This window comes from Ursus maritimus, unplaced genomic scaffold (assembly GCF_017311325.1).
Source record: "Ursus maritimus isolate PB19 unplaced genomic scaffold, ASM1731132v1 scaffold_32, whole genome shotgun sequence".
Classification (NCBI taxonomy): domain Eukaryota; kingdom Metazoa; phylum Chordata; class Mammalia; order Carnivora; family Ursidae; genus Ursus; species Ursus maritimus.
In genome coordinates this window covers 20,686,136-20,713,613 of record NW_024425786.1, presented here as the reverse complement: position 1 = coordinate 20,713,613, position 27,478 = coordinate 20,686,136, and the positions used below count along the sequence as shown (strand labels likewise).

General features: G+C 41.7%; 1 protein-coding gene across 1 annotated transcript; it reads left to right on the top strand.

Moving 5' to 3' along the window:
- Nucleotides 1-9,380: 9,380 nt before the first annotated feature.
- RPA2 (replication protein A2) lies at nt 9,381-27,039 on the top strand. Its single transcript, XM_040619102.1, has 9 exons — nt 9,381-9,624; nt 9,863-9,969; nt 14,023-14,124; nt 14,254-14,367; nt 19,462-19,536; nt 20,189-20,305; nt 24,524-24,631; nt 24,809-24,903; nt 26,128-27,039. Exons 1-9 carry the CDS (start codon nt 9,615-9,617, stop codon nt 26,210-26,212), a joined length of 813 nt encoding a protein of 270 aa, XP_040475036.1. The 5' UTR covers nt 9,381-9,614; the 3' UTR covers nt 26,213-27,039.
- The last annotated feature ends 439 nt before the right edge of the window (nt 27,040-27,478 follow it).

Genomic DNA, 27,478 nt, shown 5'->3' with positions numbered 1-27,478 from the left:
ATATGATCTCATTCATATGTGGAATTTAAGGAAAAAAAACAGAGGATCATAAGGGAAGAGAGGAAAAAATAAAACAAGACGAAATCAGAGAGGAAGGCAAACCGTAAGAGACTCTTAATCTTAGGAAACAAACTGAGGGTTGCTGGAGAGGAGGGGGTGAGGGGATGGGGTAACTGGGTGATGGGCACTAATGAGGGCACGTGATGGAATGAGCACTGGGCATTCTATGTAACTGATGAATCAGTGACCTCTACCTCTGAAACTAATAATACATTATATGTTAATTAATTGAATTTAAATAGTATACGTATATTATTTAAAAATAAAATAAAAATGAACCTTCTTTATTCATTAAATCAAGGATGCATTGTTAGAATTAAGAATTACTATTACTGTATTTCTGTAAGGTAATAAAATGATATTTATTTAAAATTTAAAAAAAAGTGAGGCCATGATAGAACCCATGAATGTGGACAGTCCAGTCACTCTAGAGCAAACACATTCCTTCGTTTACTCATTTGAATGCCAAATGCTGGTGATACAATGAAGGACAAAAATAGTTACAGTTTGGGTGCCTGGGTGGCTCAGTCGTTTAAGCGGCTGCCTTCAGCTCAGGTCATGATCCCAGGGTCCTGGGATTGAGCCATGCCGAGCTCCCTGCTCAGCAGGGAGTCTGCTTGTCTCTCTCCCTCTGCCTCTCCTCTTCCCCTCCCCACCCCCGCTCATGTTAGCTCTCAAATAAATAAATAAAAATCTTTAAAAAAAATAGTTTACTGTTAACTGAAAGAAATAGGCTTTAGTAAACTTCATACAGATGAACGTGAAATCATAACTCTGATGGAACCCGGTCTGGATGCCATTCTAAAGGACCTCAGACTTTTTCCTGTAGGTCATGGGATCACTGAAGGTTTAGGAGCAAGAACGTGAAAAGATCATAGAAAAATTCCTTGAGTTTTCCCTTGGCAGCAGCAGTGACTGGCCCAAAAGAATGAACGTCTCATAATGAACCACAAGACGCCTCCAAGTGCTCCGTCTAATTTGTGTCTGCTCGAGGCTGAGCTTTTTGTGATGGTCGATTCTTACAGATCCCAGAGAGAAATTCTGAAGTTGGCCATACCTGACAAACTCAGCATGGCCAAATCTTCACTGAAGAGGCTTCCTTCTGCTCTTGAATTCCTGATGTTTCTCCTTGTCACCCAGGTTCAAAATTAGAGTCAGTTCAGGGTTAGCATAGCTCTTGGCACTTAATTGGCACTAAATAAATATGTGTTGAATAAAGGAATGGTGGAGTAATTAAGACTGAATGAAGAACTAATTCATAAATGGCAGACCTCTTAGACCCTTTCCTTTCCTATGGCTTCTGCCTAAACTCTGCCTCTCTTTCTCACTCCCTGGCCTGGTGCAGGCCCACAGCATTGCTATCTTGGTGGTTTTCCCAGCCTCCTAACAGATTGCCCTGCCTCCAGTCTTGGCTTCCCTGGGCCTGTCCTTGCTCCCTCACTCTGCCAGTGAGATCATCTCAAACCCTGGAAGTGATCATGTAAGTCCTCTGCTCCAAAACCTTCAGTGGCTCCCCAAGGCCGAGGGGAAAAGTCAGGTCCTTAGCAGGACATCCAGACGGGGCACCGTTGACCCCTTTGTAGGTCCCTCTCTTACCACCTATCTTCTTGGGCACACGCCCTCCTTCCGAGGCACCCTTCAAGTTGCAAATATTTTTGAGAAAAGTGAATAGAAGCCCCTTTTACTTCTGTGCGTCTCAAAGTGCTGAGGAGGGTGAAGCAGTACTGGCAAGGCTGAGGGGATGGGCATGAAGGAGACACAGAAGGACAAAGCGTCGTGGTTAAGCGTTCGGCTCAGGAGTCACGCAGGCCTGGGTTCAACCCTGGCTCCTCTCTTTATAGCTCTGTGACCTCAGTCTGACTGCTCAGGCTCACCTGAAATGGGCAGGCGCACGGTGTACCACTAAAAGCTTAAAAGAGCAAGGAAGTATTGGTCCATAGGTCAGCCAGGTGGGCTGGGGGTGGGGCAGCCAGAGACCCCTGGCCAGACACCTCTGCAAGGGTGACTGACCATCTTGGTTTGACTGGGACTAGAAGGGGTCCCAGGACAAGGTATGCTCGGTTTTAAAACTGGGAAAGTCCTGGGCAAACCGGTACCAGTGGTCACCCCGTACCGGTGGCCCCTGCCAGCCTCGTGTATTTAATCGAGGGTGGCATACAAGCATTATTTGGTACATGTGCCTGTGGTATGGAAAAGGTTGGGAGGCTCGGTGTCCTCATCTTACAAGGAGCATGATGCCAAGAGTGCTTCCCTCATTTGGTTGTTGCGAAGATGAGGTGAATAAAGCAGGAACTTTTGATCCTGCCCTTTCGACCCAGAGGCACACCCAGATTCTCTGTCTTTGCCAATCTGATGCTCCTTGCCCCAAGATTACAACAAGCAAAACTATCCACAAGTTATCTGGTAGTGTAACAAATGTAAGGTAAGGTTGCACTCCATGTTAAATCGGAAAAATAAATGCAAACTCCTAACCTTAAAAAATAACTATTGTCAGGGTGCCTGAGTGGCTCAGTCAGTTAAGCATCTGCCTTCAGCTCCAGTCATGATCCCAGGGTCCTGGGATCGAGTCCCACATCGGGCTCCCTGCTCAGCGGGGAGTCTGAGTCTGCTTCTCCCTCTCCCTTTGCCCCTCCCCCTGCTTGTGTGCACACTCTCTCTCTCAAATGAATAAATAAAATCTTAAAAAAAAATAACTATTGTCGGGGCGCCTGGGTGGCACAGCGGTTAAGCGTCTGCCTTCGGCTTAGGGCTTGATCCCGGCGTTCTGGGATTGAGCCCCACATCAGGCTCCTCCGTTATGAGCCTGCTTCTTCCTCTCCCACTCCCCCTGCTTGTGTTCCCTCTCTCGCTGGCTGTCTCTATCTCTGTCAAATAAATAAATAAAATCTTTTAAAAAAAAAATAACTATTGTCATTGCTGAATGATTACTAAGAGGGCTCCAAGAGCAGCAGCCCCCCCTACCCCCTGCAGGCCCCTCCCCACAGACACCTCTCAAAGGCTCCTGTGTGCTCTCTCCACCCAGAGGAGGGGCACTGAGTCCAGAGCTTGGGGAAAGAAAAAAAAATGAGGCTGCAGAGCATTGGAACATGCTCTCCTGTTGCCAGAAAGCCAGAAGGCTATAAATAACATTAGCAGCACCGACAGGCCAAAGGAACCAACCTTTCACTGGCCAAGACGCAACAACTGGGGCAGCCATAAGAACGTGATGATTATTTTATTACGGTTTCTGTCAAAGTTACTGGAAAAGTTGAATCTGTGAAAGGCCATGAGTTCATGATGACAACCCAAATAGGAAAGTTCCAAATAGAAAAGCACAAAACCTGGTTGAAACGCACAAGAAGTGTGACTATTATAGCATATGTGTAACTTCTTACTTTTTTTTTTTCCCTCTTTTAAGTAAGCTCGACACCCAACATGGGGTTTGAACTCACAACCTTGAGATCAAGAGCGGCATGCTTTACCGAACTTTACCAGGATCCCAGGGAACCTGGATGGTTCTGTTGGAAGAGCATGAAACTCTTGATCTCAGGTCTTGAGTCTGAGCCCCATGTGGGGTGTAGACATTACTTAAAAAAAAAAAAAAGTTTAAAAAAATACATAAAATACAATTTGTGTGTCCCTATGTAAGAAGAAGGCTAAGTAAGGTATGAAAGTAAGCACGTATCTAGACAAAAGAAGGGGCCCTGGATGAGGGTGAACAGGTAAGGAAGCCTGAAGCTTAAACAACATTAGCTTCACAATAAAACATCATTTTTGTATGTTTTGTCTGTTCTTTAAGATATTTGAAGGGGGCACCTGGGTCGCTCAGTCGGTTAAGTAGGGTCCTGGGATTGATTCACGCATCAGGCTCCCTGCTCAGTGGGGAATCTGCTTCTCCCTCTCCCTCTGCTCCCTCTGCACCCCTGCTCGGTGTTCCCTCTCTCAAATAAATAAATAAGTAAATAAATAAATCTTAAAAAAAAAAGATATTTGAAGTCCTCCTGAGAATCAGCCACACCAAAACTTCAATTGCAGTTTAAAATTTTAAGGATATTTAAGTTTGTAAACAATGTTTAAATACTCCAAAGATCGAGTTTGAGTTTTATTAGCTGTAAGACTTGAATAGATTGAGCATGAAATAGTTGTGGGTATTCTGCCACATTTAAAAGCCTCTCGGATATTGAAATAATTTGATAGGGGGCACCTGCTGGCTCTGTCAGTAGAGCATGTGACTCTTGACCTCAGGGTTGCGAGTTCGAGCCCCACATGGGGTGTAGAGATTACCTAAATAAATAAAACTTTTTTAAAAATGAGGAGATAATTCATACTAAGCATTCAGCAGAGGTAATACTTGCACCTGGCATGTGGTATGTGGTCAATCATACATCAGAGAAATACAAATAACAACCACAATGAGCTACCACCTCACACCTGTCAGAATGGCTAAAATTAACAACACAGGAAACAACAGATGTTGGCGAGGATGTGGAGAAAGGAAAACCCTCTTACACTGTTGGTGGGAATGCAAGCTGGTGCAGCCACTCTGGAAAACAGTATGGAGGGTCCTCAAAAAGTTAAAAATAGAGCTACCCTACAACCTAGCAATTGTACTGCTAGGTATTCACCCCAAAGACACAATCAGAGGGATTCAAAGGGGCACCTGCACCCCAGTGTTTATAGCAGCAATGTCCACAATAGCCAAACTATGGAAAGAACCCAGCTGTCCATCAACAGATGAGTGGATAAAGATGTGGTATAGGGACGCCTGGGTGGCTCAATTGGTTAAGTGTCTGCCTTTGGCTCAGGTCATGATCCCAGAGTCCTGGGATCGAGTCCCACATCGGGCTCCTAGATCAGCAGGGAGCCAGCTTCTCCCTCTGCCCGCTGCTTCTTCTGCTTGTGCTCGCGCTCTCATTCGTGCGAGTGCTCCCTTTCTGACAAATAAATGAAATCTTAAAAAAAAAAAAAAAAGATGTGGTATATATATACACAATGGAATATTATTCAGACATCAAAAAGAATGAAATCTTGCCATTTGCAACGACATGGATGGAACTAGAAGGTATCATGCTAAGTGAAATAAGTCAGAGAAAAACATGTATGATTTTACTCCTATGTGGAATTTAAGAAACAAAACAGATGAACGTAGGGGAAGGGAAGGAAAAATAAAATAAGATGAAAACAGAGAGGGAGACAGATTATATGAGACTCTTAACTATAGGAAACAGACTGAGAGTTATTGGAGGGGACATAGGTGGGGGGATGGGGTCACTGGGTGATGGGCATTAAGGAGGGCACTTGGAATGAGTACTGGATTTTGCACACAACTGATGAATCACTAGATTCTATCTCTGAAATTAATAATACACTATATGTTAATCAAATTTAATTTAAATTAAAAAAATTTTTTAATAAATAAAAGCTGATTAGCCCCCTCCCCAAAATAACTAAACACCAGGACGGGGCTTTTTTTTTTTTAGCTGATTAGCCCCCTCCCCAAAATAACTAAACACCAGGACGGGGCTTTTTTTTTTTTTTAACTTGCGGTCAAAAAAACGTAACAGAATATTTACCATTTTAACCATTTTCGAATGTACAGTTCAGAGTCATTAACAGCATTCATGTTGTGCTACAACCCTCACCACTATCCATCTGCAGAACTCTTTCATCTTCCCAAGCTGAGACTCTGTACCCATTAAACAGTAATTCCTAATTTCTCCTTCCCCCAGCTCCTGGAAACCACTATTCCACGGTCTCTATGTATTAGACTATTCTAGGTCCCTCATTTAAGTGGAGTTGTACAATGTCTGTCCTATTGTGACTGGCTTATTTCACATAGCATAATGTGTTCAAAGTTCATCTGGATTTTAGCAGGTGTCAGAATTTCCTTCCCTTTTAAGGCTGAATAATATTCCATTGTATATCCATACCACATTTGGTTTATCCATTCGTCTGTCAATGGATACGTGGGTTGCTTCCATCTTTTGGCCACTGTGAATGATGCTGCTATGAATACGGGTGCACAAGTATCTTTTCGAGTCCCTTTCAGTTCTTTGGGGTCTCTTTCTGGGTATATACCCCAGAAATGGAACTGCTGGATCATATGGTAATTTTATTTTTCATTTTTTGAGGAACTGCCATACTGTTTTCCAAAGTGGCTGCACCATTTGACATTCCCACTAACAGTGCACAAGAATTTCAATTTCTCCACATCCTCGTCAACACTTGGAGTTTTCTATTTTTTAAATGATAGCCATCCAAATGGATGTGACACCAGCTTTTGTTTATTTTTTATTTTTAAAAAGATTTTATTTGTTTGTTTGAGGTGGGTTGGAGAAGGAGGAGAGAGAGAATCCCACGCAGACTCCCCACCAAGCCCAACTCGGGGCTTGATGCCAGGCTCAATCTCACAATCCCGAGATCATAACCTGAGCCAAAATTGAGAGTCAGACGCTTAACTGACTGAGCCCCCCCAGGCTCCCCAACACCAAGTTGTTTTTAAAGGGTGATTTCTCCTCAGTCTTGTTATGGATTTCTCTAGTAACCTGGAGAGGGAAAAGGAAGAATTCATCTTGACAAAAGTAAACCTTAAGAGATGAAATCATTAACACGAACACAAACGTACACAAAAGGGACACCTTGGTAGCTCCGCAGGTTAAATGTCTCCCTTTGGCACAGGTCATGATCCCAGGGTCCTAGGATCAAGTCCCACATCGGGCTCCTTGCTCAGCAGGAAGCCTGCTTTTCCCTCTGTCCTTCCGCTCCCCCTGATTGTGCTCTTTCTCTCTGACACATAAATAAATAAAATCTTCCCAAAAATTTAAAAGAGAGAGAGTATGACCACCGGGCTATGGAAAAAAAAAAAGACAAAACAAAACAAAAAACCACACACACAAAAGGCAAATGCCCACTATTTTAGTGCTGATTGAGAACTCTGCTCAACATATCGGATCATGGAGCTCTTGAAAAGATGTGAAAAAAAAAATCTTATTTTGATGTTTTGCATTGTGCAGTATTTTAATTAGGACATTTTCATTTCATTTATATTCTTTTGTGTTTTTTCTCCTTTACTCTTTGAAAACTTTTTATTATTATTAAAACCTCAAACAAACATATACATAGGGCTACCAGCACTCCCACCCTGGATACCAGGTAGGTTCAGCCTTGGCAGGCCTATATAAGAAAATTGTTACACATCCTTGTCAACTCCCAGGGGGATCTTTAGCAGGGAACAGAGGAAACCCTGACTCTGAAGGTGTGATCACAAGTAGAAGATCTCCCTAGGAGCTGATGCAAACACGACTATACAAATCCCTATGGAAAAGAGAGGTCAATGTGGGCTGCAGTTTCTTACCACCTCTTTGGTCACACCCTTTATATCTGCCATGCCATCATTTCCTTTATTTTTTTATTTATTAAAGATTTTATTTATTTATTTGACACAGAGAGAGAGAACAGAAGAGGGAGAAGCAGGCTCCCCACTGAGCAGAGAGCCCCCCATGGGGCTTGATCCCAGGACCCTGAGATCATGACCTGAGGTGAAGGCCCTTAACACACTGAGCACCCCATTTCCCTTATTTTTAAATGTATGATCTCCTCAGCTGAATTTATAACTAGTTGAACCCCAAATGAACCCAATTGCCCCAAGTGAAAATCCACATCTTTAATTTCCCAGAATACTCTTAATTTCAAACATCTCATCTTATATATCATAAATATGCTCTTATTTGTTAGACTGTGTAAATTTTAATCACCTTATGCTTAATATAACAATGTCCTCATGGTATGCTTCAGGTTTCTGTCCTTGGCTGTATCTTATTAATTCATCAGTGATGATCTGGAGGCTTACAGAATTTACATAGGGAAGAGGTGGCAGACAGGCAAGGTCTGACTCACATACCTTTTCTCTGGCCCACATGGTGTTTTTAAAATTTTAAATTTACTTAAAAACACTTAAAATTCAGAAATTTTTACACAAAATCAAAATTTCTGGCATCTGCTAAAAATATATAGATGACAATATTGGACCCATAATCGTTTTCAGTTGCTATTTACCATCATATTTGTGTGGTGGTTTTTCTCACTGTGGAGAAAAAAGTAAATAAAATAAAATAAAATAAAATAAAATAAAATATAGATGACAATATTGGACCCATAATCGTTTTCAGTTGCTATTTACCATCATATTTGTGTGGTGGTTTTTCTCACTGTGGAGAAAAAAGTAAATAAAATAAAATAAAATAAAATAAAATAAAATAAAATAAAATAAAAATCCCTCTATTATCCAGCCCACTATATTTACAATTTTCCTGCCTGACCCCAGTTGTCAACTTGAGTTTGTGCCCCAGTTCCAGGACGTTCAAGAAGGTACAGTAACTACACTGGTTGATGAAATCAGACTTTCTGGGCTTGAATACAGACTTCCACACTTAGCCTCTCTTTGCTTAGGCTGCCTCCTTTGTAAAACTGAGACAGCAACGGTATTCACCGACCTCACCGGATTGAGTTACTAAATGTATTTAAGACAGTGCCTGCAGTTTAGAAAAATAAAATGGCCCGGGAACCCAGGATCCACATCTATCTTATTTACTGTTGAATCCCAGTGGCCAGCACAGAACGCTCCAAAAAAGAGGCAGCAATAAAAACTTTTCATCAAAATAAGTGAGGTGTGCAGGAGCCTAACAATCTAACGATATTTAGAGGAAGATGCTGACAGACGTGTTCTCTCTACAGGAGGGGCAGAACAATGTTATGTGAGGAACAGTTTGAACAATTGAGGATGCAGAACCGGGGATGCGCAACCGTATTAGACTGGGCAGAGGAGGTGGACAGGGGCGGGGTGCCACCCTCAAGACTTTTTGAAAGTATGTCTTGGGTAAGAGGATGTGTGCTCCTTACAGCCTCGCTGGGGGAAATCAGGACCAGGGAATGCGGATAGAAGAAGAGAACCTGGCTTTTTTTGGAAAGGAACTATTAATCTTACGACGTGCGGTGAAGACAGCATGGTGAGGCCCCGGGTGCGCAAGCGCCGCACGATGGCGAGGCGAAGTCGCCGAAGCAAGAATCCTACTGTAGCTGTGTACATTAAGGCGTCGTCTGATTGGTGAGACTTTGGCGGGAACAGGAGGACGCCAAACAAAGGAAGTGATGTAAGGTGTCGCTCACTGAGGGGGGTGGGATTATACAGCCTGAGATTCGGAAGTATCATTTTGATTGGTTATTTTCTTGAGACACGGCCCAATCAACCGCTCGCCGCTCTTTGCTTCCGCTTGCGCGGCTTGTTTTGCCCTTAGTAAAAATGGCCGCAGAGCCTTCCAACCCTATCGGAAGCCGAGTGCGCGTTTTCATAAGCACGGCCCGAGAAGACAGGAAAAAGCGTAGAGTTCGTGAGCATTGATTGGCTGAAGCAGGAAGCGTTCTGGACGCTGATTGGCTCCGTCCTTCGCGCGAAGGAGTTTGTGGCACCAGAGAAAAGTAGATTTAGCACTGCGGCCGCACCGGGGTTCTGAGGAGTTACACGAACCCACCAGTCGGGCGTTTCCTGGCCCTCTTTTCTGAGGGAAGTAGGGACAAAGATGTGGTTCGGTATGGATGAGAGTCGAAAGGAGGATTTAGCAAGAGGGCGGGGGTCGGAGAAGCATGTGGCGGTGGGAGTGGGGGAGGGACGGGGTGGAGAAGGGGCGGGGGCCGGGGCTAGTGGTTGGGGGGGAAGATTAGGGCGATGCTGGGAGTGGTTGGCCGTGGGATGAAGTCTGAGGGGGCCTGTGGCTTGTTCAGAGGCTTGGAAAGCAGCACAGGCATTGATACTGTTGTTTAAAACCAGGTGGATCTGAAAGCTACAGCAGCTCCTCCTTTGGCGGAGCGGGCGGCTACACGCAGTCCCCCGGGGGCTTTGGATCGCCGACACCTTCGCAGGCTGAAAAGAAATCAGTAGGTTGAAAGAGTATTTTGTTTTATTTCATTCTGTCCTGAAGTTCCTGACTCGTCCCTGAGAGAAAATTTATGCGACCAAAGATGTCAGACATGAACTGGTTGGATAATTACCAAGTATTGCCTTACCAAATCTTAGAATTAAGTGCTGTAAGTTCAAAAAAAAAAAAAAAAAAAAGAAATTTCTCCTACCTTCACTTCCACCGTTGAATTAGATTTATTTTGAAATTTACCAATATAGCTAATGAGTCAGCCTTGTGGAAAAACTGGACTTGTGTTACTAGCCTATTTTGCATTCTTCATGTATTCGAAATCTTTTTTTTTTTAATTAAATGTAATGAGGTTATAAAAAGCAGTGGAAAGAGAATGGTCTTCGAAGTCAGGTAGATCTGTGTTCTGCCATTGCTCTGACACACAGGGTTTTGTTGGACAAATTTCTTAACATCGGGAATCAAATGGGATTACTACTAAATGGGATTAATAATGCAGACCTCACAAGGTTGTTGTGAGACTTAATATTCTGATATATAGTATATATAAAGTGCCTGCCCTGTAGTCACTTTCAATAAATGGTCCCAGATTTGTTTTTTAAGTTTTTATTTATTTAAGTAATCTCTACACCCAGCGTGGGGCACAAACTCAGAACCCCGAGATCGAGTCACACACTTTTCTGACTGAGCCAGCCAGGCACCGCTCTTCCCAGATATTTTTGTTAAAAAGAACACGAGTGTTGGAGCCAGGATAGATAGTGTCCGGAATCGACTTTTAACTGGCAGTATCTTTAGTGCAACAAACTTGAACCTTATGGCCCTTGGTTTTTCTCATCTGATAATGGTACTAGTACTACTTATATCAAAGGGTGGTTCTGAGAATTGATAAATAAGGTAATGTAATGTATAGGAAAGCAATCTGTAAAAAGCTATCCAATACTTGTTATTCAGTCTTTCAGAAATGAGTTTGCATTTAACAACCGCTGTTGATTTCATCCTTTAAATACAAGGTTGATTTGGCTACTCGTTAGGTGTCATTCAGATGTGGAGTTAAGATTCAGTATTAGCGGGTTCTGTATTTTTTGTACAGGTTGATAAGCTTTTACCTAAACTGTGAATTCAGGGTGTGTGTTAGTGGGAAAGAATTCATTGATAATTCCTATACATTTGGACATTGCTTTATACTTTTCATACAAATTATTACATATAATCCCATAAGGTATTTATTGTTTACTCCATTGTACAACAGAGGGTCTGGGAGGTGAAGGGACTGCCTAAGCTTGTATAGCTAGTAAGTAAGTGGAACTAGACGTGCGCACAGGATGCTGAGCAAATCCAAAATCTGGTGAGCAGCTTCTCTATTGCAGTTTTCTTTTTTCCAGGAAGACCAGAGGGGACTCTAGTACTCTTCGTCTTCCTGGAGGTTGTGAAGGAAAAAACAATAGATCATTGGTTTTCATCTTTTCTAAGCTTAACTGTTTTCATTATTCCAGTCGATAGAATTTTTCTCTCGGGATCCCTAGCTTGGGCACTGTATTGACACAGGTTTTTAGAGAATGATGATGGTTATAAGCTGGAGACTCAACCCAGATCTTTTTGTTTTTAAATCTAGCACCTTTTCCACAGTAAATTAGATAAACACCCTATCTAAAAGGCTTCCTATCTACTGTAAACCTGTTACATTTTATTGAACCATGTGAAATTTTCAATACGGACAGCTTTTTACCCATAGAAATGATGGTTTCATAGAATACTGTCTGAGTAACCTCTGATTCATAGTCAGCTAGAAAATAATTTTTTTTTAAAGATTTTATTTATTTATTCGACAGAGAGAGAGACAGCCAGCGAGAGAGGGAACACAAGCAGGGGGAGCAGGAGAGGAAGAAGCAGGCTCATAGCGGAGGAGCCTGAGGTGGGGCTCGATCCCATAACGCCAGGATCACGCCCTGAGCCGAAGGCAGACGCTTAACCGCTGTGCCACCCAGGCGCCCCTAGAAAATAATTTTTTAAGAATTAAATATACTTATGCTGGCACACTCTGTGAATCTCTTTGGAACAAACCAGGAACTCTTGTAATCGTAATAGGTGCTCGTTAAAAAAAAACAAGAAATATCTGTGATTTGCTATGAACTTGAAGGTATTGCTAACACCTCAGTCATTACCCATGTATAACTTTTTACCTGAGGAATAATAATATTTGTTGAATACATACTACATATAGAAGCCGGCATTAGCACTTTTATATACATTATATGTTTTGTTTATAATTTGGAAGGTGGATATCCTCATTTGACAAAAGAGGTGGTGGCATGTCCAGGGCTATGGAGCTGGGATTGAACACAGGTCTATAGGACTGTGTGGCACCAAAGCCTGTGTTCTTGTTCCTATTCCTAACAGTGGTTCTTAGTTTTCTTATGCTGAAAATACAATGAAGGTCTCACCTTTGATAGGTGGAAACAGAATATATCATAGTGAGAGCTTAAAACATGGGACCTCAGCAAATTTAAATCTATAAATACCAATATCACATGTAACTTCACCTATACGATTCCATAAGGTAAAATTGAAAAGCGTTGTTGATTCCTCACATCCTTAGTAAAAGCTATTGCAGATCTAAACGGTGAGGAACCCTAGTTGACAAAATAACGTTTGCTGACATTTTTTGAGTCCTGACAATGTGCCAGGTATTAGTCTAGGTACTTCACCATATACTTAGTTTTCACGATTTTATCATTCCTCATTTTACAGATAAGAAAACTAAGATACAAATTAGTTGAAAAACATGACCAAGAACACACTGCTCCTGAGTGATAGAGCCATAATCTTAACCCTCAGGCTTGATTGCCGCCTTTCGTGATGTGTGCTGGTAGTTGGCAGGGCTTACTTTTTACCATCCTGGCAATACTCACCATTCAAAATCAGGCTTCAGCAGAAGGAAATGTTGCTAGTATCATGGACCTTCAGGACAAAGCCGCAACTGCTAAATCCACGAGTGCCAAGAGTCTATTATGTTCTGTCTTACATGCAGAATAGCTATTGGGTTGTTGACTTCTGACAGGAGGAACTCTAATCTTTAATCCACCATGCATTTTCTTCCTTGTACTTATTTCCTAAATGAGTTTGTGAGAGTGCATTTTTACCCTTAGCTTGTAATGCCCATCCCTTACTGGTTTTTTTTTTTTTTTTTACTGTCGACGTTTTCATACTTCAAGGTAGAGCCCGAATGCTACCTTTTGAAAGTGCCAGTATGTTTTTCTGGGATCCCACGTAGTGCATCTCATTCTATAGTATAACAAGGCCAGGTTTGTTATTTACATTTGTGCTTCCATTAGGTAGGAGTGTGTTGAGGGCAAATCCTATTCCGTTTTTCCTATCTTTATGCCATGAGACAAGCCCTGGCCAGTGGTAGGTGACAATAAGAGTTTACACCATTGTTAGGCTGCTTTGGAATAGGATTTCAGTGTCCTTGTTAGACATTCTTCTGCCCAACACGTCATGTCGTTTCCCTTTAAGATGTCCAGTGTGGCCAAGCCCTTATCCCATTTTCCCCCAGGACTTCCATCTGATTGTCAGAGCATCTGTCCTTAAGAAAGCTATACCTCGAACTTCTGTTATATTTCATCATGAGAGTTAGAGCAGCTCCAAAGTTCTGTCTCTGCTGGCCATTTCTCAAACCCTTCCCAAATACCATCTCATGTCATTGGTGACCTGAACAGCCAGCTCCAGCTTGTCCTTGTCCTAAAACTGGAGTTTAAGTTTTGTTCCGGAAGAGGTCATCCTTCCTAATGTTGTCTCCACTCTGGCCTGCTCGCTTTAATGAATCCATAGTGCCACACACACTTACCCATTGATCAGGAGCTTTGGAGTCAGACACACCTAGTTTGAATTCTAAAATGGTATCTCTTAGCTCTCCGATCTTGGTTTCCATCTCTGTGAAGCAAGGGTGATGAGGTTCATTCTGAAGTTTCAATATTATGATGTATGTAAAGTGCTTGGCACATGAAAGGTGTTAATGGGTGGTAATTCTTATTTTCTTAATTGAATTTAAACATTTTCTTTTCAGAGAGCCCGAGCCCAGCACATCGTACCCTGTACCATATCTCAGCTGCTTTCTGCCACTCTGGTTGATGAAATGTTCAAAATTGGGAACGTTGAGATTTCACAGGTAAGTAAAATAGTTTGTGGAAGAGTCCTTTCATCATGTGAAGAATGAAACAAAAGTTATTTATTTAAAAATACATAAATGTTGTTTTGGTTTCCGGGAAAACCAAACTTTTCTTTCTTTCTGATCTAGGTCACTGTCGTGGGTATAATCAGACATGCAGAGAAGGCCCCAACCAACATCGTGTACAAACTAGATGACATGACCGCCGCACCCATGGATGTCCGTCAGTGGGTTGACACAGATGTAAGCAGTTATTTTTGAATTAGGGCGGGGTGACTTTGGGACTCTGGAGATGTTGGACTTTTTTAGTCTTTTGAATTTCTTAGTATAATTTATAAGTAAGACATCAAAGGCAGAAACCCTGAAATGAAAGGTTAATACATTTGAATTCATGAAAGTTTAAAATGTTCCAAACTTCACAATACTATAAGCAAAGTTAGAAGGCAAGTGAAAGGAGACGCTAGAACGTAAACTCTGTGAAAACAGAGATATTTTATTTATTTATTCATTTTTTTAGAGAAGGAAGGGGTGGTGGGACAGAGGTAGAGGGAGAGAGAGATGGTGGGACAGAGGTAGAGGGAGAGAGAGAATCTTAAGCAGGCTCCACACAGGGCTCAATCTCACAACCCTGAGATCATGACATGAGCCTAGATCAAGAGTGAGATATTTAACCAACCGAGCCACCCAGGCACCCCACCATTTTTAATTTATTAAATTAGCATAGAAAAAAAAAGAATGACAGTGTCCACTTCTGTTAAGAGTAGTAGCTAACACAGTGACTCTAGCACTTAGTAGGCATTTAACTAAATATTTGTTGACTGATTTGTTATTATTTGTCAAGGAAAATGGATACCATCCTACCTTGATGATTTGAGTATAATTATAACCTACCTCAAAAACCAGCTGGTGATCAGAATCCTCCATCATGAAAATGTTGAGGTAGCACTCCACTGCTAGAGGTTTACATTAAGGAAATCATTAAAGATGTGTGCAAAGATTCCGTTGTAAGAGTGTTGATCATAGCATTGTTTATAATAATGAGAAATTAAACACAGTTTCAGGGAAGCCTGGGTGGCTCAATTGGTTAAGTGTCCGACTCTCATTTTATGCTCAGATCATGATCTGAGGGTTGTAAGATCGAGCCCTGATTCGGGCTCTGCGCTCAGTGGGGAGTCTGCGTCCTTTTTCCTCTACCCTTGCCCCTCCCCCATTTGTGTGCACTCTCTCTCAAATAAAAAAAAAACAATTTCAGGGCTCCTGGGTGGCTAAGTTGGTTAAGAGTCTGCCTTCGGCTCAGGTCATGATCCTGGAGTCCCGGGATTGAGCCCCAGGATTGAGCCCTGCATCGGGCGCCCTGCTCAGTGGGGAGCCTGCTTCTCCCTCTCCAGCTCCCCCTACTTGTGCTCGCTCCCTCTCTCTGTCACTCTTTCTCACTGTCAAATAAATAAATAAAATCTTAAAAAAAAAAAAAGAATTATTAAGAAAAAAATGTCAAAATGCAGGCAATAGGGCACTATTAAACCATGGTATATTTATGATATATGACAGGTGATATAGAGATTTATATATACTGTCACAAAGTGTTTACCATAAACTTGAGAGGAAAAGAGCGTGTTACAAGATGGTATATATGGTATGACCCCATTTTTGCAAAGCAACATGTATGTGAGTATCTCTGTAAACCTAGAGAAAATAAACTAAAAGGAAATCTGTACTTTTTATCCTTTTTATTTTTAATTGGGTAAAAGACCTTTTGGTTTTTTATCCTTTAAAAATACATTCATCATAGAAAACTTGGATCATAAACGCTTTGTATACTATTTTCACTAAAGAAAGCACAAGGTGTGGGACGCCTGGGTGGCTCGGTTGGTTAAGCGTCTGCCTTAGGCCCAGGTCATGATCCCAGGGTGCTGGGATCTAGTCCCGCATAGGGCTCCCTGCTCAGCAGGGAGTCTACTTCTCCCTCTCCCTCTGCCACTCCCACTTCTTGTGCTCTCTCTGTCTCTGACAAATAAATAAAATCTTTTTTAAAAAAAAAAAAAAAAGCACAAGTTGTCTATGGAGAAATAACTTGGTAGTTTTGCATCCTTTAATTTTGCTTCTTGGAAAAATACAGGATAATTCATTCAACAATTATTGGAGTACCAATTTTGAACCAGACTGTGCTTGGTCCCATGAATACAAAGAATGAGAAAGACACAGTCCTTGCCATCAAGTGGGGTGGTAAATACTAGAAGCCTTATACTACATGGGCAAACAAAATGTACCATGCTTACTTACAAAACATTTAAAAGTCACCTGAAATCCCACATTCCAGAGAGGACAATTGCTCTAACAGGTTTTGGTAAATATCTTTTCAGACAATTTTGTCTGTATACAATCTGTACATACAGATGTATACAGTCTTGCTGATGATGGTATACAATTGCTCTGTAAAATGCTCTCCTCGCTGAAAGAACTTTATTGTGGAACTGATTTCTTAATGTCAGTAAACAGAGATTTGCACCATCAGTTTTAGCAACTGCCTAGTCATCATAAGGGCACATCACCCCTTAACGGTATCTCCAGTCAGGGAACATTCAGGTTGCTTCCAACCATTTGCTATAATAGACAGTGAGTGTCTTTGTGTCTGTCTCTTCATGATGAGATAATCTCCTTAAGATGAGTTCCTCAAAGTAGGTTTTCTAGTTTTAAATATATATTTTACATTTTTTATCTTTTTTCTAAACTTGCATTTACATTTTTACATATTTATTGCCTTCCGTAAAGGTGCCAGTTTCCACTTAATTAGTGCATGAGCGTGCCCAGTTCTCCACACCCTTTCTAACAGTGGGTTTTATGAATCAGACATTTTTATGGGTTTTTTTTTTTTTTAAGATTTTATTTATTTATTTGACACGGAGAGAGAGAGAGCATGCAAGCAAGGGGAGCTGGAGAGGGAGAAGCAGGCTCCCCACTGAGCAGGGCGCCTGATGCGGGGCTTGATCCCAGGACCCTGAGCCTTAACTGACTGAGCCACCCAGGTGCCCCTGAATCAGACATTTTTGGATGCTAGTTCAAAAAAATACAGTTTTATCAGTGAGAAGTTTCTCATTTTTGAAGTTGTTTTTCTTTGGTTTGGACGAGATTGAAATTTTCTTAAAACTGTATTTAATGTTAATTTGTGGGTTTTTTTGTAAATTGTCTCTTTAAGCCCTTTGATTCCTTGCCCCCAGGAATGTTTGTTTATTTTTGTTTCTAGAAGCTTGAAAAATAGCAACCTCTCATCATAATTACACAGTTTCTCTAGTTATCTTTTAACTTTGTAAAGTTTCTCCTGGTCTCAGATTATTTTTCAAATGTTCATGTGTCCATTCTTCTTTTTTCTTTTTTTAAATAATTAAGTCTGACCTATTGGAATATAGATATATATAGATAAATAGTTTTTTTGTTTTTTGTTTTTTGTTTTTTTTTTAGAGAGGGAGTCGGGGTAGGATCAGAGGGAGAGAGAGAGAGAGAATCCCAGGCAGGCTTCATGCACAGTGCGGAGCCTGAGGCAGGGCTGGATCCCATAACCCTGAGATCATGACCTGAGCTGAAATTAAGAGTTGGATGCTTAACCGACTGAGCCACCCAGGTGCCCTGTAATATACTTTAATAAAAGAAGGGAAATACAGATCTTTTTTTTTTTTAATGATTTTTTATTATATTATGTTAGTCACCATACAGTACATCCCTGGTTTCCGATGTGGGAAATACAGATCTAGCTTTACTTTTTCTAAGTTGTTTTACAATGTCCTATATTGAAATACGAAGTTTTATCTGTATAGATTCAGCTGTGTAAAATAATAGGGAGGATGAAATGCAAAAACAAGTTGATCTCCAGATGATGAGACTTGGGGTATTCTTTTATTTTTAAACAAATATGTTTTATTTTCTAGTTTTTTATACTCACATAAATTTATGTATATATGCATTTTTTTTTCTTTTTTTTTTTAAGATTTTGTTTTTAAGTAATCTCTACACCCAGCATGGGCCTTGAACATACAACCCTGAGATTAAGAGCCACATGCTCTACCAGCTGAGCCAGCCAGGCACCCCTGTACTTAAACATTTTATAATCAGAAAAGAACCTTAAGATTTAGCTTATACATATTTCTTATGAATAGTGTGTACGTAGTTTAGAAAACTCAAAAAGAGGGGCGCCTGGGTGGCACAGCGGTTAAGCGTCTGCCTTCGGCTCAGGGCGTGATCCCGGCGATCCGGGATCGAGCCCCACATCAGGCTTCTCCGCTATGAGCCTGCTTCTTCCTCTCCCACTCCCCCTGCTTGTGTTCCCTCTCTTGCTGGCTGTCTCTGTCAAATAAATAAATAAAATCTTAAAAAAAAAAAAAAAAAAAAAGAAAACTCAAAAAGAAATATTAAAATAAATTATAATTATCCTAGTTAACCATCGTTAACATTCTGGTGTGTCTTTTCCTCCACGTGGGAAAGCAGCTTTTTTTCTATGTGTCACAGCTGGTCTTCTCAGACAATAAATAGAAATCCACATTATTAGTTGTGAAGTCTCCCATTATATGAATATGACTGTTGTTGGATATTTAGGTTGTTTTCAGTTTTTTAGTACTTTATGCCATATGAATATTCCTAAGGCTAAATTTTTTTTAAGTTTTATTTATTTAAGTAATCTCTACACCCAATGTGGGGCTCAAACTCACGACACTGAGATCAAGAGCTACATTTAAAGCTAAATCTTGGGGCATTGGGGTGGCTCAGTCGGTTAAGCGTCTGCCTCAGGCTCAGGTCGTGATCTCAGGGTCCTGGGATTGAGCCCCACATTGGGCTCCCTGCACAGTGGGGAGCCTGCTTCTCCCTCTGCCGCTCCCCCTGCTTGTGTGTGCACACACGCTCTCTCTCTCATCAAATAAATAAAATCTTTAAAAATAAATAAATAAAGCTAAATCTTCATGCATGTTCTTAATTATTTCCTTAAATTCTTAAATGTAGAACTGCTGTGCTGATAAGTGTATCCACCAGAAAGTTGTGTGCCCAACAGCATTGAGCAGGAGTGCATAATTGTTTGCTTTTTTGATAATGTACATAACATAGAACTTTGGAACTGGAGATTATCTTGAGAGGTCTTTTTATTCCAATGCCTGATTTTCTAAAAAGGTAAATTCCAAAAGGTAGGCAAACTAGTTAGTGCCACATGCGGCTCCTTTAGTGCTCTTACTTTATAATGCTCTCTTTCTGTATGTAATTTAGCAATTTTTTTGTTTTGTTTTGTTTTTTAGCGGTTTTAAAGTTTCACCAGCATCCCTAAAACCTTCAAGTGATACGTTTGTATTTATCTTTTAGGATGCCAGCAGTGAAAACACAGTGGTTCCTCCAGAGACATACGTGAAAGTGGCTGGCCATCTGAGATCTTTTCAGGTAAAGTCAGAAAAGAATGATAGTTAAAATATATTTGCATGAAGCAATTTCTGGATTCATGCTTGAGTTTAGGATACTTAAGATTGAACCAAGTCTTTCTGTTAAATGGGAATTAGATTGAAATTACTTCATTATTCTCTTCAAAGAGAAATAATGGGTTTTTAGCTTAATATAAAGCTAACGGAGGGGTGCCCAGCTGGCTCAGTCAGAAGAGCATGCAACTCTTGATCTCTGGGTTGAGTTCAAGCCCCCAGTGGGGAAATCACTTAAAAATAAAATCTTTAAAAAAAGAAAAAAAAAAAAGGACAGCTAGTGGAAGGGTAGAGAAAGAATGGAATCCCTGCCTACAGTTGCCATCCGTGGTGTGCACCAAGGGTAAAAGGGAGGACACTGGATTCGGAGTCAGGAGACTATACTCTGCTTGGTTTGTTAACCTTGGGCAAGTTACTGAACAACTCTGAGCTGGTTTTGTTTTTTTCTCCCATTAATGACTATATTAGGATCAACCTTGAGTTAGAAAATTTTAAGTATATAACACATTTTTTCCATATTGGCAAAATATTATAACCAAGACAAGTGCCACAGTGTTTTAACCTAAAGTTGATTTGAATGTGTTCATCCTTTATTCACATTTTTCTCTTTATTTTATTAGAACAAAAAAAGCCTTGTAGCCTTTAAGATCATGCCTCTGGAGGATATGAATGAGTTCACCACACATATTCTGGAAGTCGTCAATGCACACATGATCCTGAGCAAATCTAACAGCCAGGTGAGCAACTTTACTCTCAGAGTTTTTCCTCTTCTCTGGAAAAACATAGACAGCTTCTGTGCTCTGGCTTCGACTTTCTTGATGTTTTGAAGGTTGAGCCAGAAGAACGGCCTCACTCAGTCCTTAGAACATTTTCTTCATGAGCTTTGCCACGTTATTTTATTTCAAAGGAAGCTCTCGTATTTCTCTCAGAATTACAAGTTCCTCTAACCCCACTGACTTAGAAGGCTGAGGCCTAAGACAACCTTCAAGTGTAGACACATAATTGTAGACTGAGTGCTTGGCTCCAGGATTATATTCAGACAAAAATCCCAATAGGGACAGCATTTTACTGCTTTTCTTCTAACCTGTTGGCTAAATAGGAAAAATTATGCACCATTATTTTGTCCCTGAAGTTATCTTCCCTGCTTCATATGGAAACTTTTCAACATTATTTTCCGCTGTGTAGATTCCATGTGGCCAGTCCGTCTAGGGCCACACAGAGGGTTTGTTCGTTCTTGTATTAGAATGTCCTTAGATTGGGGTGCCTGGCTGGCTCAGTTGGTATGGTAGAGCATGTCACTCTTGATCTTGGGATTGTGAATTCAAGCCCCACATTGGGTGTGGAGCCTACTTTAAAAAAAAAAAAAAAAAGTCCTTAGATGATTCTGGTGCCCAGGTGGAGGATTATTGGTTACAGAGGAGGAGAGGCTAGAAAACTCATGAGCCGCTAAGGATGCCATTGCATACTATTCTGTGCCAAACAATTTGGTAAGCACTGGGGATACAGAGAGAAATCCATTCATTTATTCCTTCCTTTGAGAAATATTTATTGAGCCTGGTATGTTCCAATCATTATTCTAGGCCCTTAGCAGGTTTCAACTAGGGAGTGACATGGTCTGATGTGTCTTTTAAAAAATTCAGCTGGGCTGGCCTGCTGTATGGAATGTAGATTACGAGGCACCAGGAATAGCAACAGAATCCATCTGGGAATGGTAGCAGCAGCTGGGATAAGGAGTGGTTGGATTCTGACGTATTTTGAAGGTAGAGCTGACAGGACTTCTTGGTGGGTTACATATAGGATATAAAGAGGGAGGATTCAAAAATGACTTCTAGGTTTGGGGCTCGAGCAACTAAGTGAAGCTAGCACATTTGGAGGGTAAAATCCAGAGTTCTGTTTGGACTTACCGAGTATGAGGTGCCAGGTAGCTATCCAACTGGAGAGCAGAATGGGTGATTGACTGTGTAGAGGGGGGACCCAAGGGAGAGGTCAGGGCTAGAGGCGGAACTTCGGGAGTCATCATGTAGGTGATATTTAAAGCCTCGGCTGAGAAGAGATAACTGGGGGATTAAGAGGTCAAAGACCTGAGCTCTGGGACACACTAACCTTTAGAAGTCTGGAGTAGAACAGGAGTCAGTGGAAGTCAAAAAAGCTGCCAGTAGGGCAGGAAGAAACCAGGCAATGTGATTCTGTAGAATATTCTGAAAAGAGTATTTTAGGAAGGAGGGGGTGGTGATCAATTGCAGAATGCTGCCTTGAAGTCAAGGCAGGTGATGAGAGATGTCTGCTCCTGGATTTGGAAACCTGGATCTTCAAAGGGCAGCTTTGGTAGAAGGTGCGGGAAATGGGTTCAAAAGAACAGCATTGGGTAGAAAGTTTAGGGTGTTTATTTTATAACCATACTTAATGGCATATATGTGTATGTATGACATATTTCATGAAGTGATTTTTAAAGTGAGAATGGGTGGTTAGGGAGTGGAAACTGGGAGTATAGACAGTTATATTGAGGCGTAAATAAAACACCCTTTCCCACAGAGTTTGTGTTTGAGTAGTGCAGATTCAGATCACCTAAGCAGTAAAAGCAGGATAAGTGGCAAGCACAGGGTGTCGTGGAAACACAGAGAAGGGTTTTCTATCCTGACCTGGACATCAAGAAAGACCCCGTGGAGGAGGTGATGCCTAAACCAAGTCCTAAAAGATACGTGAGGTGGGATTACCTGATGCAGGACATGAGACCCTTTCAGCAGAGTTTCTGGGTAAGAAATAGTGTTCAGTTCAGTATTAGTTTATTTACCTCAAAGCAATAGGCATTTAAAGAGCATTTATTGAATGAATGCGCCTCCTGACTGGATGGGATTTCTCCTCACGAGCTTCCACAGTGCTCTTATATCTCTTTTGGGTACTTAACACATTTGATGTTCTAGCATCCTTATTTATTCAGTTCTGTGGATAAAACACTGAGCACGTACTGCACCAGGCGCTGTGAAAATGGAGGGGCTTGAGGTGGAGAGTGCAAGGCGAACAGTGTGATGGCTGCTGCAAGAGGGAATGGGCCAAACGCTGTGAGAGCCAAGAAGGAAGAAAGTGGCTGACTCGGCTTGGGGCATGTTGGAAAGCTCTGCAAAGGCAGTGGCAATTAAGTTGAGCTTTGAAGGATGAGAAGTCAGTGTTTACCAGGCAGGTGAGGGGAGGAACATTCCAGACAGGGAACAACAGGCTCAGGGCAGAGGCATGTTTGTGGTTGGCAAGAAGTCCAGGTGCAGCTGGGGAGTAAAGTGTGCTGAGAAGGAATGGTCAAGAATAAACCAGATTTTGACTTCTAGTTGGGGCAGGTCCTGAATGTCTAGGTTTATATTATTTTCACCGGCAGGGGGAGCCACCTGAAAGCTCTCCAGCAGAGGAGGGACATGATCCGAAGCTGTTAACATGCAGTAGCAAAGGGGGTGTTGACTGGAGTAGGAGAGACTAGTGAGATGCCGTTGGGAGGCCAGGGTGAGGAGCAGGGACTTGAGCTCCATGAAGCTTGTGTGATAGGCTGTGGTGACATGTTGTGGGAGGTGAGTGAATGGACTCACAGAGGACGGAAGTCTGCAGGACTGGGTTAGCCTTCCTCACTGAGGTGGGATAGAGGAGGGCAGGCAGGTTTGGGGGGGTCCTAATCTTACTTCAGAGTATGTGAGAGAGTGAGGTGGATGTGTTCAGTCCATGGCTGGGAGCAAGAGTTTGTGGCCCAGGAGGAGGTCTGGGTTGGAATCCTGGGGGAGCTATCAGCCTTTGGGAGCTAGTTAGAGAGAAAAGCTGGCGAGGGATACTGAGAAGGTAGAGTTTGAGAGGTAAGTGGAGAACCAGAAGAACATGCCATCAAGAAACCTAGGGAGCAGTGGGTACTTTTCAAGAGGAGTGGGGTCAGCGCGCCTTTCTGAGAGGTAGCGTTAGGACAGAAAGAAACTGTTGGGTATATTGGTTGAAAAGTCATTGGTGACTTCGGTGAGAACAGTTTCAGAAGTACATTCAGGGGCGCCTGGGTGGCACAGCGGTTAAGCGTCTGCCTTCGGCTCAGGGTGTGATCCTGGCGTTATGGGATCGAGCCCCACATCAGGCTCCTCTGCTGGGAGCCTGCTTCTTCCTCTCCCACTCCCCCTGCTTGTGTTCCCTCTCTCGCTGGCTGTCTCTATCTCTGTCGAATAAATAAATAAAATCTTAAAAAAAAAAAAAAAGAGTACATTCAGTGAGAGTGCAAATATAGTGGGCTGGGGAGTGACTAAGAGAAAGGAAATGGAAACAGTGATTATAGACTGTTGTTATTAAAAATTTGGTAATAAAAAAAGAACAGAGAGTGATGGGAACTATTTTTTTTCTCCTCGTCATGCTTCATGCCTACATGACAGTAAATGCTTAAGTGGGGGGCAGGGGGTGAAATGGGTGAACACTTACCATGGTGAGCGTCTGGTAATGTATAGAGTTGTTGAATCACTGTTACACAGCTGAAACTAATATATATAACATTGTGTGTCAACTATACTTCAATAATAAAATTTTTTTAATAATAATAAAATCAGGAGCAAGGTAAGAATTCCCAAAAATAAAGAAGTAAATGAGAGAGCGAGTGCATGTTTGAATAATAAAGCACCAAGTATAGGTGTACCATTATAGCAAATGTCCAGGTAATTTTCTTCTCGGTGCTAGTTTTTCTCTGGCTCCCTTCAATAGCACAAAAACAAGAAGGAGCTAGGAGGTACTTTTCTCTCTGATATTATGTGCTTCGGAGAACACACTTTATCTTCCTTTGAAATACTCGTTAATGATGATAGTTGTTCCTAACAACGTAAGCAGTTGGTATTGGGAAAACGGCCTAAATTATTTTTGTGAGCTGCTTATTCACAGGCTGTAACACAGTAACAAGGACTGTGTTTAAATTGGTACATTTTCTAATGCTGTGAACTTCTTTCTTAATTCAGCCCCCAGCAGGGAGAGCACCTATCAGCAATCCAGGAATGGGTGAAACAGCTAACTTTGGTGGGAATAGCTCCATGCCAGCAAATGGCCTCACTGTGGCCCAAAACCAGGTAAACACTGAGTGGCTCCAGAAATTTGAGACACGGACAGTTTTACATTTGTTACTTCCTTAAGGATTCTAAGACTGTCGAAGGACCTGACTCGTTTCTTTCTTATCAAGGGACTTGGGTTTACATAAGGGAGTTGACTGGAGTAGTTGTTACAGTCTTTCTCATTTGAATCTTCAGGTGCTGAATTTGATTAAGGCTTGTCCAAGACCTGAAGGATTAAACTTTCAGGATCTCAAGAACCAGCTCCAGCACATGACTGTAGCCTCCATAAAGTGAGTATTTGGTTTTCATCAGCTGGGTCTCCAGAATTGTACCCATTTTACCTCACCAGGCTTTCCTGGTAATGAGAAGTGAATTACCAATAAAAATAAAACCATCAGCTGCCATCTCATTGACAGAAGAGAAATTGTTTGGTCATGCGAAGATAGAAGAAGGACTCACAAAGATGGTGCTACCTGTCACATCACTGATTCACTCATTCATTTAACAAATAGCGATTCCCATTATGTGCAGGGATATAAGTTTGAGCAAAATGGACCAGATAAAATTTGACCTTTTGTGGAATTCAGTTTGGAGGTGTGAGATCCTTAGCTCCGGGTCCTCAGATGCACAGTGCCATTGGTGTTACAGTTTCTACCGTGGAGATGTGCATCTGGCTGTCTGGACCTGAAACCATATCGGTCCTTCCAGCATCCTTCTGATTCCACGTTAGACGAACAGCTTCCTGATTCCAATTTACCAATCAGACAAGCTGAGTATTTCGGTGCTTTTGATAGTTCCTTGTTATTGTAAATCAGTTAATATTCTAGGTTTACATAGAAAAGAAAGGCTCAGGTCTAATTTCATTTCCTGTTTTATAAAATGAAGATATTAATTCATATCTCAAGAGTTCCGGTAATTATGAGGTGCAGAAACACTATCACGTAGTAGTTGCTGTATGAATTATTACTGGTATTAAATTTGTTATCTGTTATTAAAATATCGTTAATAAACATCATTAAATACGTTACACTGATCCTGAGGGTCTTGAAGGGTTTGAAGGTGTCCTCACATTTCTGGAAAAGACCTTTTCTTTACATCCTGCAACTTTACTTCCCAGGGGGTTGGTGGGTGGGTAGGCAGAAGGAACTTTGAAAAATAGCTGTTTATGCGAGGAGTTTTATGTGTAAGCTGGACTGCATTTTTAGATTTTTGTTTCAATTTGTTTGGACTAGCATTTGCGTTAGGCTCTATTTTCTGGGCTTTACACAGTTTAGAAGAGGGGTCCAAGGCAGCTCTAATAGCCATTTTCTCCATGCATTATCTCACCTTTGCAATTTTACTGGCACTTCTCCCTGCAAGAGCCTTCTGTGAGCAAAATGGCTGTGACTTCCTAGCTAAGACAGAAAGTGGAAAGTGAGCAAAACCGATGTTTGGCCATATCCAAAGTCCGTTTCCTTTCTTCTGCGTCAGTTTGAAAATGAGCCTTCTTTTTTTTTTCCTTCCTTTCTTTCTAGGCAAGCTGTGGATTTTCTTAGCAACGAGGGACACATCTATTCCACTGTGGACGATGATCATTTTAAATCCACAGATGCAGACTAACTGGAGCTATCTGAGTACCCGAGACATTTTCCAGGTGGACCTGTTTTCATAATCTGTCGTCTCCAATTGTGCATCTGTTTGGCCAGTTGACTTCTAGGGAGTAGATTTCATCTAGAAAGGGTCTCATTTAACATCCTTCTGAAACTTAACTGCTCTTTTGGCTTTTTGTTTGTTGTTATTTTTGTTTTTTGAAGCTCAGTTTTGGTCAGTTGACAAGAATAAGAATGTAAAGATGGGTGGACTTTCTTAAAGAGGTTATAAATGGGGGCTCCTGAGTGGCTCAGTTAAGCGTCTGCCTTCGGCTCAGGTCATGATCCCAGAGTCTTGGGCCCAGCTCAGCGGGGAGTCTGCGTCTCCCTCTGCCCCTCCCCCTGCTTGTGCTGTCTCGCCCGCTCTTTCTCTCTCTCAGATAGATAAAATCTTCAAAAAAAAAAGAAGTTAAAAATTACTTGTTTACAACATCAGGACCGTTGGAAGTGGAAGAAATATGCTTCCCAGAGTTGGGGCGGTGTTACTTAAAGAATACTCAGGAGTCTCTGGTCCTGTTATGTTCCCTGTGGAGAGATGAGCAGGACTAGGGCCTTCAGCAGGGAGCTGGCCAAGAAACCCACTAACCTTTGCCTGGTTTTTATTCCCCCCTTTGGTTGGTTATATGCTATTATTTTCAGAATTGCACTTTCCTTCTCCTTGTCATGACTGCTGCCGAGAGTGTCTTTATGAACATGAAGTTCTAGAGAAGTGGCCTTGTGAGGGCAGAGGGGAGAAAGATACTATTCAGTTTTGTACCAAATAAGTACATTCGTATGTTTAATAAAAGCTCCACTGCAGAATTTGTGAAAATGCTATTTTTCTTCCTAAGCTGGTGTAATTACTACTTCGTCGTCCAAGGTGTGTAACATAGCTTGACTTGGTTTTGAAATCCTGGCTTTCCCCTTTTAGTTAGGATCTTGAGCAGGCTACGTCAGTTCTGAGGACCTCCCGTTTCCTTATTTATGAAGACAATTGTGTCATTTTTTCATAGGTGTGTTGTGAAAATTGAGTAAAATAATGTTTGCTAAGCATCTAGCATTGCCATTGGTAGAGGTTATAAAGTGGACCTTAATCTTGACTCTAGCAATATGTAGTCACGTAACTGAATTGACCTCAAGATGAGACTGTCTTAAGGGTTCCTGGGTGGCTCAGCCAGTTAAGCATCTGCCTTCGGTTCAGGTCATGATCCCGGGGCCCTGGGATCAAGCCCCAAGTTGGGCTCCCTGCTCAGTGGGG